General features: G+C 36.0%; 1 protein-coding gene and 5 non-coding genes across 6 annotated transcripts in view; 4 read left to right on the top strand and 2 right to left on the bottom strand.

Moving 5' to 3' along the window:
* The window catches only part of LOC137394105 (dystonin-like), a 73,018-nt gene that overhangs the window by 38,010 nt on the left and 20,976 nt on the right, over nt 1-14,032 (top strand). The window contains exons 17-24 of the mRNA XM_068080823.1: nt 498-653; nt 746-859; nt 1,092-1,361; nt 2,146-2,322; nt 6,203-6,361; nt 9,041-9,202; nt 9,819-9,941; nt 13,034-13,224. Coding sequence (XP_067936924.1) covers nt 498-653; nt 746-859; nt 1,092-1,361; nt 2,146-2,322; nt 6,203-6,361; nt 9,041-9,202; nt 9,819-9,941; nt 13,034-13,224 — 1,352 coding nt within the window. The remainder of the gene's footprint in view (nt 1-497; nt 654-745; nt 860-1,091; nt 1,362-2,145; nt 2,323-6,202; nt 6,362-9,040; nt 9,203-9,818; nt 9,942-13,033; nt 13,225-14,032) is intronic.
* Trnav-aac (transfer RNA valine (anticodon AAC)) lies at nt 367-439 on the top strand. The gene has a single exon. It is a non-coding gene; the product is annotated as a tRNA-Val (tRNA).
* Trnae-cuc (transfer RNA glutamic acid (anticodon CUC)) lies at nt 1,547-1,618 on the bottom strand. The gene has a single exon. It is a non-coding gene; the product is annotated as a tRNA-Glu (tRNA).
* On the top strand, nt 3,334-3,406 carry Trnav-uac (transfer RNA valine (anticodon UAC)). Its single transcript has one exon. It is a non-coding gene; the product is annotated as a tRNA-Val (tRNA).
* On the top strand, nt 3,487-3,559 carry Trnav-uac (transfer RNA valine (anticodon UAC)). The gene has a single exon. It is a non-coding gene; the product is annotated as a tRNA-Val (tRNA).
* Nucleotides 11,756-11,837, bottom strand: Trnas-aga (transfer RNA serine (anticodon AGA)). Its single transcript has one exon. It is a non-coding gene; the product is annotated as a tRNA-Ser (tRNA).

The following is a 14,032-nucleotide window of genomic DNA, read 5'->3' as shown; positions in this document are numbered from 1 at the left end:
GTTAATATCTATTTAATAGCCTATGATAATCGAATTCTTGCCTTATAACAAACAGTATGATGTATGCTAAAATGTGTTTGTGGACTCATTCGCTGGTCATTGACAAATAAATCACTGCATTGGGTCATATGTTGCTGAAACCGACAGTTAGCTTATGGTTGCGTATATGATTATGAATGTGTGCAATATACATTGATAGATATTTGATCACCTCTAGAGAACTGTAGGCACCCTTTATTGTCCGAATTGATTGCTTGTCCTACATCCCCGTATATAAACGGCTCTGTGTAGCGTGGAACCGCTAATCATAATGTAGTGATAATGTAGCGAATAAATAAATTATCGTAAAACCTTATGAGGCATGTAGGTCGTATGGTGTAGTGGTTATCACGTCTGCTTAACACGCAGAAGGTCGCGGGTTCGAAACCCGCTATGACCTGACTTTTTTAGAACCTAATTTTCAATTGGTTTTAGTGATTTGCCTGTTTGTATTTTAGTTTTCAGAGGATGTAGACGAATGCTCCGCTTGGCTAACAGAGCAAACAATGGTGCTAAATTCTGAATTCAATCGATCAAATATAAACATAGAAGAGGGTGACAAACTGATGAAGCAGATGCAGGCAATGCAAAATTCACTAGCTCATTATGAACAGGTGAGTTTGGGTGCTCCTTCATAACTCTGTGATTATTAGTTATTTAGGCTGGGCAAATTGTACCCCATGGTTAATGTGCTATTTTTGTATAGGTGGTGCACTCTTTGCAAGACCGGCAGTCATTTATAGTTCCGCTGAAGATCAGGAGTACTGTTCAGAAACACCCAGTACCTGTGAATGCTCTTTGCACATACTCGCAGGATGATGTAAGCTCAAAACGAAGCATTTTCTCTGGAACAATTAAAAGCCTAAGATCATTAAAAATAAAGTGAAGTTGTCAGAGCAAAGCCTGACATGCCTATGATAGCAGGGTTATTTGTAATAACTGATGAATATGTGTATTTTGTAAAATTTAAACGGACATTCTTAAAAGTTTTAAAGCTTTATAAATAATTATTACATTGTCTATGAAGTTTTTTTGCTGCTGTTTTGCTGCAGTTTTTGATGGAAAAGGGAGAAGAGTGCATTCTCTTAGATAACAAAGACCCTCAGAAGTGGAGAGTTCGCAATTCTCGTGCAGCAGCTGGTGTTGTTCCGTCCATTTGTCTTACATTCCCACCTCCTGATGGTGACAGTAGGCGCCAAGTTCAGCTTTTAGAAGACCAGTTTCAGGTCTTCATCAAGCTCTGGAAGGAGAAGCAGAACAAGCTAAAGCTTGATATGGTATTCGCCACTGCGCAGATCGTGAGACACTGGGATGTTGCCAAGGTTAGAATCTCGGATCGCAAAAAGGCTGTGATTTCGAATGGGCTTTAATCAATATAAACTTACATCAATATATTTTATAAGAACAAGTTTTTGTAATCACATAAGATAGCATCGGTCAAAGTGTGGTGAATTAATTAATGATCATCAATTTCAAAAATTGAAGCAATTTGTTTTAGCTAAAAGCTTTCCCAGACGGGGAATCGAACCCCGGCCACGGCGGTGAGAGCGCCGGATCCTAACCACTAGACCACCTGGGAATTGCGATTAGTGGGGCTTTGTAACTGTTATTAATCATCAAGCTGGCAATGTATCTTTGTTGCCCATTTTTTTAAAGCTATTGTTTAGTTTTCCAGCACTTACTATATTGTTGCTCAATGTAACTTGGCAGTAATCGATGCATCACTTTGATAGAATTTAAAAGGCCATTTTTTATTTTATGTAGCTGTCTAGAACAGGCAATGGATCAGTTTATAACAGTACTATTGATAGATGTTGTTCTGTTTTTATACGGTATTGTTTACAACATAACATTACATAAGATTTTGTTCATGGCTACTTATTGCTTCAGGAGTCCCACTTTGTTTGATCAAGTTTCAAGAATGAAAGCTATACTCACCTGGCCTCCTGGCCTCCTCTGTTGTTGCCTCGCTTTAGTAATATATAGCTTTTATACACAGTCCTATTTATCCAGTGAGTTGTTGGTCTAGGACAACTGGTCAAATAAGGATGACTTCTAGCTAGTTAATATGACGTCACATTCATTGTCCTTCTATGAAACATTCAGATGAAGAGTTTGGGCACTGTTGAACGAGAAGCGATCATGAAAGCCTTGAACAGTGACACGCAGCGACTACTAGCAGAGTCTACGGATATATCCGAGCACAAGCAAGCGAAACTCAGAGAAACGTTGCAGAAGTGTAATGATCACTATGTGAAGTTGAACAAGAAACTCCGTGACAAGGTAAGTGTCTGTAATTACTCTCACAAGTTCATCTGGTCGGTCAAACTTTGCGAGCATTGCATCTCATTTCTTCTGTTCATTTTATCTTGTGATGTGCGGCTTCATGTACAGGAGACGGAAGCATTTTTGCACTAAACTTTGTTGCTCGAACCTGTATAATCTATAACATTGAGGACCAAAAACATTGACAATAATTACTTTTAGAAATATGCAAAGCCTTAAAGATTCGTACTAGCATCCAACTATCAACTATTTTGTTTGTATGTTTTACAAAGAGGATGCTTGTGCACTTCGGTAGCATACCTATAATAGTTTATACCTATAATAGTTTATACCTATAATAGTTTATACCTATAATAGTTTATACCTATAATAGTTTATACCTATAATAGTTTATACCTATAATAGTTTTGCATTGCAATAAGTAAAACATGTACAACGATAAAGGAACTGTTTATTTATGATCTGCAAAATATAAGACAAAAAGGGAAAAGATTTCTGACAACAAAAGTTATTTTAAATTTTTTTATAGAAAAATCAAGTTGTAGCAATAGATAAACTTGCTCCATCTAAACACTACCAAACTGTTTCGAAACTTTCACAGCTTTTTCAATGTCCAGAGTTTTATTAACACCACACAGTTTTGTGTTTATTATTTGATATGATACCGAGTTTCTATTACCATGTTGGTTACTCATGAAGACATCACGAAAAACATGTTGCGCTTGTTGTTATATGCCTCAGGACGCTTGTTCATGCAATATTCAATTCAGAGGCAATATTACTAAAAACTAGTAAAAACTAGGTTTGAAAACAATTTAGACATTAATTTAAGAATCATGCTAAAAAACCATATAGAATCTGGAAAGTTTGTAATCAAGTCAGGATCCGAATGTCTGGGCGACAAGCGGTCTAAAAGAAACTGCATGAGAACTGTTATATCATAGTTGCAACTGCCGAAGCGTGTTGTGATGGCGTTATTTCTGATATTAGCGGAACACTGATCGCGCAGGTCGTGTGGTGTAGTGGTTATCACGTCTGCTTTACACGCAGAAGGTCGCGGGTTCGATCCCCGCCATGACCTGTTTTATTTTTACGCACGTTATTATTGCAATAACATTAGTAATGCTACACACTCAATTGAGTGCTTCCATAGGCCGTGTAGGTCGTGTGGTGTAGTGGTTATCACGTCTGCTTTACACGCAGAAGGTCGCGGGTTCGATCCCCGCCATGACCTACGTTTTATAGTTTTTGAACAATTCATAAATATAGTTGACAAATTTAGGTGTAACATCTGCATTTGAACAGCAGGCATGACTAAATAATTGGTCTATAATTATTAAAAAAATGTTAAAAAATTATTGATTATAAGAGTGTTTATTGGAGCTCGTCATATTAACTCGCTCGCAAGAATGAAATAGGTTTTCAATTAGAGCTGGAACGAGACCAAGGAATGCAGGGTCGGGCCGGACTCAGGGTCAGCAATGGGGGCCAAGATCGAGTCGGGCCGAGTCAGCACGCGCGAAATTTTATTCATTTAAGGTTAAGAGATAGTTCTATTACAGCCTAATATTGTGACATCAATAACCTAAGATAAAAGACCCCGTTATCACACCAATCATTATATTTTGTGGCTCGGTTTATAGATGCAATCTACGATTTATGGCTAGACATTGGAGGATCAATGCTATTCAATGGGTGATAAATTAATGGCATGACTTCGGCTAAAGTGTTTTTGTTACAGAATTTATTTTCAACTATGCTATTATAATCAACAAGAAGAGATTAGTTAAAAAATACTTTACAAATATAGAAATAGATAACCCAGCAAAGTAGAAAGCAAAAGTCCATCACTTCCCTAAAACTTATGGCATTGGTGAAAGAAACACAAATTAAAAACAATAGATGCTAGGTTCTAAGACGCGCTTTAAGTTCCTCAGGATGCCTTCATTGTAAATGCCTCAATAGTATTGAGGTGGACCCTCCTTCGTAGCTTAACCATATTGTACAAATAACTTGGTCTTTCCTTTTCGTGACTGGCTTCTTCATGAACTCCCAGACCACCGACATGTTGATTATTTCTTGCCAAAAGCGTCATAAAACTTATTGTCCAAAGACTATTGTCGCAGACGTAAAAATATAGTATTGACTCACCTTGTTTTATTTTGCCTGGTCCTTCCGCGCTAGGACTATGCGCGACTCTATTTCAATCGCACTTAAAAAGCGATATACAATCGCTTTTGTTTAGCCATAAACCTACCCGTGTATTTGTAAAGGAAGACCCGAGGGTCGGGTGGCCTGACCCAGCACCTCTGACCCGGTGGGTCAAGACCGGACGAGCTACCCGTTCCAAGCTCTATTTTTAATCATATCGTTTTTGTGCTATTCGGTTTTCATGATGGTGAAATATGTTTGGGGTGAACACTATTAATAAATACATATATGTTAGAAAATCACAACAGAAGTTTGGATTAGTTTGAAGCAGTAACTTATTTAATATTCAGTAATACAAAAGGGTTGTAATACTTGCTTTTCATTAACGGAAATGTTCACGAACTGGCTATTACAGGAGTTGTTTAACCTTTGTTGCTGTTTTAAAAAAAAATTTGCAATTTCTGTTTACTTAAAGTATCACAACCGCAAATCCACATGCTCTGCGTTTTCAATGAATATTTATGAGTTTAGACATAATTTAGACTCCTATTTTTCCGCCATGCCTTAATGAGTCCATCTATATAAAGTAAATAAATCATTTGTTTTATCAATAAACTGTATAGGTATCGCAACTCCAATAATACATAGGAACATATGCATGGTATTGCAACTCCAATAATATATAGAAACATATGCATGGTATTGCAACTTCAATAATACATAGGAACATATACATCGATTGTTACTAAATAGTTATAATTCATCCCCATAATTTGATGTTAGCGAAACCGTCTTCATCCAAAGGATGGGTCTGTCTTGTTAGTTTTAATTGTGTGCAAGTTACATATCTAACACAAGGAGGTTAGCTAGACTTGGTATATTCACACGATTAACTTCTATGCAGTATTCTACTTTTTGAAACGGATATTAACCAAAATAGAATACTTCGCACTTCCATTTACACGGCCTCTGACAACATCAGCATAAATTTAATAATAGTTTGAAGTAACAGGAAGGCAAGCTAACAGCCTTTTAGGTTAACAACTAAATTAGCTAAACAATTGCACGACTATCTTACCATTTACCACAGGTTTTTCATAGAAATCGTTTCAGCTGCAAAAGCTCCTTGTAGCATCCTCTCTCCCATTGGAAAGGTGAATGAGAGCAAGCTTGTGTACACTGTTGTGCTTAGATTTAAGGTTCTGTTAGAACCATGTTCAGGCGAAGCAATCTGTTAGTGTCATGTTCAGGTGAGGCAATCTGTTAGTGCCATGTTCAGGTGAGGCAATCTGTTAGTGCCATGTTTAGGTGAAGCAATCTGTTAGTGCCATGTTCAGGTGAAGCAATCTGTTAGTGCCATGTTCAGGTGAGGCAATTTGTTAGTGCCATGTTCAGGTGAAGCCATCTGTTAGTGCCATGTTCAGGTGAAGCCATCTGTTAGTGCCATGTTCAGGTGAAGCAATCTGTTAATGCCATGTTCAGGTGAAGCAATCTGTTAGTGCCATGTTCAGGTGAAGTAATCTGTTAGAACCATGTTCAGATGAAGCAATCTGTTAGTGCCATGTTCAGGTGAAGCAATCTGTTAGAACCATGTTCAGGTGAAGCAATCTGTTAGAGCCATGTTGTTGAGCAGAATCTTTTATATAAAATCACCAAATGTCAGGTCATTTTAAGCATCAGTTTTCATGTAGCGGATGTACATGTATATTTGGCCATGTTTCTATAGGAGTCAAAGGAGCCACAGTCAGTCGAAGAGAAGACTGAGGAAACCATGGTTAATATATCATACACTTTGAGGTCTCTTGATGAAGCAATCAAAGCACGACTCACCGAACCAATCGCTAGAGATATGGAAGCCCTGCAGAGACAGTCTCTCGGACAAAAGGTAGTCATTACTGTTCACTCTGCGGTAGCTGGCTGCATCAAAGCTGTCTTATTTTTCTGTGTTGAAACTAGGACTTTAAAGTTTATAATAGTAACTAGTACATGTTGGTAACTAAGAATGGTAACTAAGACATGTCGTGAAAGATAAGTGATAATAAACTTGAATGTTTAAAGCACATCAATTACATAAGTACTTTTATCATATATTTCAATACATCAGAATCTTGGCTTTCGAATGAGCCAATATTCAATACACAAAGAATAAAAGAATTATGAAAAACGGTGTCAAAAGTATGTCCTGCAATAAAAAAACTCTTGGTTGTCGTTCCCGCAATGTGATGTCATAATTATCATTTAGCCTTAGGTCGTCGATCCCTTTCGCTGCCATTGAGGCTGCACTTTTCTGTGACAATCCGTGCTCTTAAACCCAGAGAGCGCTAATAATAAACTAGCATTCTAGATAATCAACAATGCCCGGGGATCGTGCTAACGCCCGACCAAGACAAACACATGTTCTGGGTTAATAGATTTCGAGTGATTGTTAGAGTTTGCTTTTTTCATCTTTTCGTTCATTTTAAACATTTATAGTAATTATTATCACATCGTTTTATATGATGGCATTGTTGGTCCCATACAGAAATGATTAATAACTTGATTAATAACTCATTAGTAATTAAATATGAAAAAGAAAAAATATAAAAATTAAAATATTTATATTATATTCGAATAAATTATATGGAAAATAGAAAACAGGTGTATTGGGCAGTTAATTAATCACTTTTTGTATAATACTAGCTTATAGGCAGATTAAGTTATTCACAGTAGGCTTCTCTATTTTGAACAATCCCGGAGTGCGGTAAGTCAATCCCAACGATTGATTCAATTCAATTGACTTCTACTACAAAATTAAACAAAAACAGAAATGACTACTAACAACATACCTGGTTGTTGCTACCCATGGTGGGAAAGGTAATGAAAACGCATCAATTAAATTGTGACCTGCAGTGGCGTGGCCCTAGGACTATATGTAAATTAATTAAATTAATTAAAATTAACTTGAATTAATTAACTTGAAATTAATTAGCCTCAGTTGTGCCCCTCAACATCACAATAAAAAGAGAGGGCTAGTGCATAATATCATCGGCAAAATATAGTATGGTGCTTGGAATATGAGTTATTTGTCATAAAAATAATATGTACTTGGAGAGCTAATAACACTGATTCCTTTGCCATCTTCATTGGTTTTCTGTAGTTGTCCTACCTTTGCCTGCCACTAGCGTCATTATCGTAGTTGATAAATATAAGCGGTAAGCAATAAAAATAAGCGGTAGGAGCACACAACACCGAATATGAAAATTGTGACGTCATAATTTGCGGGCCTATACCATTGAACATTTTTGCCGTAGAGCTCGGAGGAAATCCTATAAACACCAACCAATGTCTGTCTTACCATGTCAAACAATAGCTCATTTAAAAGCCAAGATATTGAAGAACCTGAATAAGCTGGAACAGTACTTATGTAATCGATGTGCTTTAACATAATTAGCCAGTGTACCACAAGCACATGCATTATCATGTATTATCTATTGTCTATAAAGAAATTATCATGAAGGAAAAGTTAGCATTCATGCTCAGCCTCACTAACGGATACGTATGATGCCCTTAGCCAAACATTTTTGGTGTTCTAAAACAACAGCTTGCCCTTTAACCACCTCGCTTTCAGTCCTGCAACTGTACAATACAAAGGATTGAACAAAAAGATATTTGCTTTGTCACTGTATGAGGACACTGTATGAGGACACTGTATGAGGACACTGTATGAGGACACTGTGTGAGGACACTGTATGAGGATACAACATATACAGATGCTGCAACGAATAATCACTTAAAAATTTATAAGTCTAATGAGAAAGTCGTTTAAGAACAGATACACCTTTGTTAATAGTTTTTAAAAAATTTGAGTGCGATTTATGCGAAGGATTGCAAATGATAGAAAAGATAATAGACCTTTTTGTGTTTCTCTTGAAGTTGTCATAGTAAAGATTGTTTATCTTGTCATGCCAGTTCAGAGGTTTCTAGCTTAAGTCATGTAGTTTTTTAAACATATTTACACCTACTAAAAAGTGAAAACTCGGGCTCAACATCTCATGACTAGTCGTATTTTAACACTGCAATGCTTGAGGCAGATATTTGGAGTTGCCCACTCGTTTTCCTTGAAAGATTTTTCTCATCAAATCTTTTACATGTCTAATTTAGTAGTCCTTATTCGGATTTGAAGAATATAATACGGTAACAGAGATGCAGTAAGCTGTCACTCATGATGGATGTACATGTACATTACAGACTGTCGCAACAGTCGCACACCCAAATGGTTTAAAAATATTTTATTTTGTTGTATATGCGTTGAATACAAGTTACATAAGAATATCTAATTAGTTTTGTAAGTGCTAGAAATTATATGATTATTTAAAAGACTGTCTAATGATTTTTTATTTATTATCAGGCAGCTTAAACTAGATTGTTCATAATCTTTATATTACAAAAAATCTAGTTAATAATTAGTTAGTAGATAATATATATATTATGAATATTCATAGAAAATTCATAAGATAACTTTGATTTAACGTATTTTTTTGAAGCTATAAGCTGTTTAATGCTGTATTACTGACTCGCGTGATAGGCAGTGGAAGAGGACCTGGCACAAGTTTCTGAAGATATTGAATCTCTGCGGAGAACAGGACTCAAATCTTTCCACAACAACAACAATTATCCCCTGACAGCAAAGCAGCAGAACTTGAGTGACCTTTCAGCTACATATTTACAACGACTTGAAACAACTCGAGTAAGCGAGCACTCACCTAGTAGACTATCCGCTGTAATGAATTTTTCATGTGTAGTTATGATATTGAAATACATGATTCTAGATGGTTAGGGGATAACTAGATCATTTCAATGTTCGAATTATTTTTTCTCACAATCCTGTCATATTTTTTAATTTTTCAGCAATTAATTCGATACTAGGGAACTGCCTTGCCTATTTTGTAATGAGCGAAGTGAACGAGGTGAACTCTTAATAATTTGAAAAATACTGCTCAGCAGCGAATGGCGCCCTGATAGCCAAGAACATTTTTTTACAAACCCAATTGTCATTTTTGTACATCAAAATGCTGCCATAAGATTTTTTTACTGGTAATAAATATATTTATGATAAGTTTGTCTCAAGTTAGTTCTTGAGCAGACAACTCCGAACTGAAATACTGCATGCGAGCCATCGAAGCATCAGCGTAAAACTATAACCAGCTTGTTAAGAATTCCGCCAATTTTCAAGCTTAAGCAGTGTTTGTATTCTCAACTATAATTATCTAATTAGCTTTAATTAAGAATGTTCAGATGAGTGAATGATGAGTTATAGATTCTTTCCTTATCGAATGTAAACGCATGAATGTTTTTGATACCAGGATATGCTCGAAGGATTAAAGAAATGCTCTGACACAGTCTATGTATTGGAAAGGAGAATATCTCCTTTGGAGACTGTCACGAATGATGTGAACAAGCTATCTGAGGTTGGCCAGCAACTTCAAGTAAGTTCTATCACTGCATTTTTTTAAATATTTAAAGTTTAAACCTTTGTGTTAAGGCTTCGAAATCAGGTAATCGATTCAGCAAAAATTAGTGTTTATTTTATAATGAAACTATTTTAGTTGCACCAGCGATTTTAGCTCAATAACAAATTACAATAAAATGAAAAGTTGTATGCTTCAACGGTAACTTTATTAGGTTGATTTATACAATGATAATTCACTGAAATTTTGCTGACGATATACAAGATGCAATTGTTTGATGTTATCCTATAGGAACAATTGGTCGTCTTATTTAGTTCTTGTGAAGTAAAGTTATTTTGTGTATAACACAAACTTATAATAATTTAGCACCAGCCTGACGGTCAATGCTATGGGTTCCTAGAGTTTCAAGTGTTTGTGTGAGCAGTTCAGATAACTCTGCTAACAGTACATTCTGTTAAAATTGGTAACTAATTATGACACATGAATATCACTGCTTATATAACATTGCTTGTAAAGTTTGAATCTATTCTTCAACCTCTGGGAAATAAGCACATCCAATTATAATCCAATTTTAGCTAGCTCTGGTAGGCATCTTTTCTTCTTTATTATATATTCCATCTAAACTGCAAGCTGAATAGTAAATAAAAACAATATGTCGCATATTTAATGATATTCTTAGACAATAAGAAAGGGTTCGATTTTGGGTTGAAAGCAAGCTTTCAACCCAAAATTGCTGGGTCTTTCGGATCTAGACCATAACTCGGAGGCCTCGTGTACCACACTGACAATGTGGGCAGGTTAAAGATCCACTTCTGTCCTTCGCACATTGGGCAAGTGAAATGGCTACCTGGTTCTGTCAGACTGGACATGTTGCAAAATGCATCCCTTTGGGCTAATCTGACAGTTCCAGAAGAAGCCCTTGATAAGTGTTAGGACCACCCAAGGTAGCTTATAAAAACCTAGTCCTGGCGATGCGTTTCTCTACTAGAGAACACTACCAAGCATTGTCACTACATGACAGAAGCATGCCATTACTTTTTTCTACTAGTTAAGGAGAACCATGTAGAATAGTTCAGGTTCCCCGATCTGTTACACTCTTCTACTCAGCATTTTGTATTTTTTCATTGATTACCATAGTCAACCTACCTATTTAAAAAATATCTGTAAGGATGCATAGGGTGATAAGTGGATGTCGATTTGAACCAATTGCTTGTGTGGTCAATTAAAAATACTGGGAAAATCTACAATCTACAATGCAGCCAGCTAAAAGTGAAAGTGAGTCAGAAAGGGAGTCAAAAAAAGCCCAGCCCAAAGAAGAAAAGTAGAAAAAATAAAAATGAAAACAAAATCAGAATTAAGTTTAGTGTAATATGTGATTAAAACTTATTTCCAAGTGTGTGTATGGTAAGCTAAATTCATTTAAGTTAAATTTAAAGTTTATAATATGTTACATAGTGTCCCAAAAGTTTAGCATACCAAACGTGTTGCCGTCAAGTCTTCCTCACCTCGCCGTTAGCCGCTAACGTCTGTCTTGAAGGTAAGGACTCCATACAGTACAATACATACTCGTAATAATGTCACATTTTAAGCCAAATTATAACCACTAGATTTGTTACTTTGTGAGCGTAGGAGCTGAATTAAAACAATTACAAACATGGTTTTTATTGTAATATCCTGGTGTATAGGTGCTTTTTCAGAGGTTGGAGCGGATTAATTTGTATTTAATGATTCTATATAGGAAAGGTTGATTTGAGGTACGAGTCAATTGACATACAAACTAAGTTCCACAACGCATTCAGCTCACATCCCAGCATAATTTTATAAAACATTTTCGCAGTCGGCAGGATTCGAACCTGCGCGGGCAGAGCCCAATTGATTTCTAGTCAATCGCCTTAACCACTCGGCCACGACTGCTTCATACCTTCACCCAAGCCACAAGGAAACCAACACAAAAAGTGATTGAAGATTTTCTTTTTAACTTATCTGCCCTGCATTTTTATTAAAGTAGTAAGTTTGTTTAGTTGTTAAAATCAATGGCTTCCGAGATTACAGCGAAATATCACATCGGCGCTGCCCACAGTTTAAAAGGTAGGCTCTAAAAAACGTGTAGTGAATAGTGATAGGTTAATGTACGTATATCAATTGGTTGTGCAGTTGATATTTAAATGTGGGCTTTTTGAGAGGCCATTTTCAACTTTCTTTTATCAAAGTACAATAGTCCCACAATTATAAAAAACATGTTGCAAAAATATTCAAAGTGATAAAAGAGATATAGAGTGTTTGTGTCTGACTGTAAGTCATTTAGCTCTGATTTATTTGTTACGGTTCGTTCCCATGCAGACCCGTATCTATTTAAAATCTCACAAGCTAACTATTTGTCTTGCATATGTTTTCATTACCACTTAATACTTATTTTAATATTTTTATGTGCATCTATTTGTTATCATTATTAAAACATTTCTTTAATAACCGTGTACTACGTTAATTTTGTAATTTGTCAATAGGGCTATCAAAAGTGACATAAAACATTTAAAAGGAAGTGTTAGCTTGACATAAGTTCTAGCAATCATAAAAAAACTACACTTGAACTGACTGACTTTGCCAAATTGCTAGGATGTTGTGGGATTTATTACAAATTCTCTAAACATTGCAATTAGCCAATTCATGAAAGGACCTGTCGTTGATACACATCTTTTTTCACGGCCACTTTGCTAGCCACCAGTTTGTACATTACTCTGTAAACTTTTTTTATGTTCTCAGTGTAAATATGAAAATTTTATAGCCTTATAAACTACATGTTAGTTCAAAGTGTTTCTAAACAACTTCTGAGTAGTTTGACATGCTATATTTATGTTTTCTCCTGTTTTGTTCCTCAATTTTTCTGATGTTAACCCTGGTGGTGAAACTAAGCAGAAAAGCTCACTCTTGTATACCGACTTGAATAGAGTGCAAAGCTGTTTCATATTAATAAATTTATATAGTTCTTGGAAAATTTCATTGAAGAATTGGTTAATAAACATGAACATGAGAGATGGCAAGCACTCAAGAGTAAAGTGAGTTATATACGTGTGTTACATTGTCAAATTAAATCTGCATCTGTTCTCCTACAGGATGTGAAAGAAGAGCTGATTGAGTGCCGTCCTTCCATGTTGAAGCTAGAGGAGGTGACTCGGCACCTGAGACAGTTGGTGGAAAGAAGTCGACCAGATGTGTCGAGTCATCCTGATGTGGAAAAGCTGGAGAGAGATGTCTCTCAAGTGATCAACAAATGGCAGCACCTCACTGATGATACTGAGACTAGGTAGGTGTGATATGCAAAGCAACATAAATATAAGATGGTGAGTAAGCTGTTCATGGCAAAGACTATACGTGAAACATCTATATGCACAGCTAATTGTACCATTATATCTGATTGCTAATGTGTAGATACAGGAGTCCATTTCTAGGAGTGTTGTAATGCATATGAATATCGAAAGGCTACTCTTAGCTAATGTGCGTGTGCGTTTTAGTCATAGAATTATGAGCACGCATATCAGAATACTGCTTTGAAGTTAACATTGAGATCGATATCATGGCAGAAGTGATGGAGCTACAAGCAAACAATATATACAGTGCACCCTCAGAATACGATTACCCTGATATACGATTTTTTCCCGTTACGAAGTGGAACATAATGATTCTTTCACCTTACCAAACAAATCTTTTTTCACCATATGAATTCAACAAAATTTTTGCCCGAGTTCAAATTTGGCAGTCTGTGTGCTTATTACGTATGTCAAAATAACAAAGATGCCAAAATGCTGTTTGCTGAGAATATTTTCATAACGCCTGAAAAAGACTCAATGACCGATTTCTTTGAGTTCAGCAATTCTCGTTTGTAAAACGGTAATATTTTTCCTTTAAAACCAGTAGCAAAGTTGGAGTTGCGATCTCTTCAAAGAGACCAGTGGTCAGACAAGTTTTAAACATGTCCGCTAAAAGTTATAGTGCAAGCATGGACAGAAACTGATAAGTGGTAAAATTTTAGTGATAAAAAGTTGAAGGTCAGTAAAATAACTAAAAATACATACTGAAGCTTAGCTTTAAAGTATATGTTTAATAAGCTAAAC

The sequence above is a fragment of the Watersipora subatra genome, chromosome 4 (assembly GCF_963576615.1).
Source record: "Watersipora subatra chromosome 4, tzWatSuba1.1, whole genome shotgun sequence".
Lineage (NCBI taxonomy): Eukaryota > Metazoa > Bryozoa > Gymnolaemata > Cheilostomatida > Watersiporidae > Watersipora > Watersipora subatra.
The sequence above is the reverse complement of the archived record's forward strand: the minus strand, read 5'-3'. Positions and strand labels throughout refer to the sequence as shown.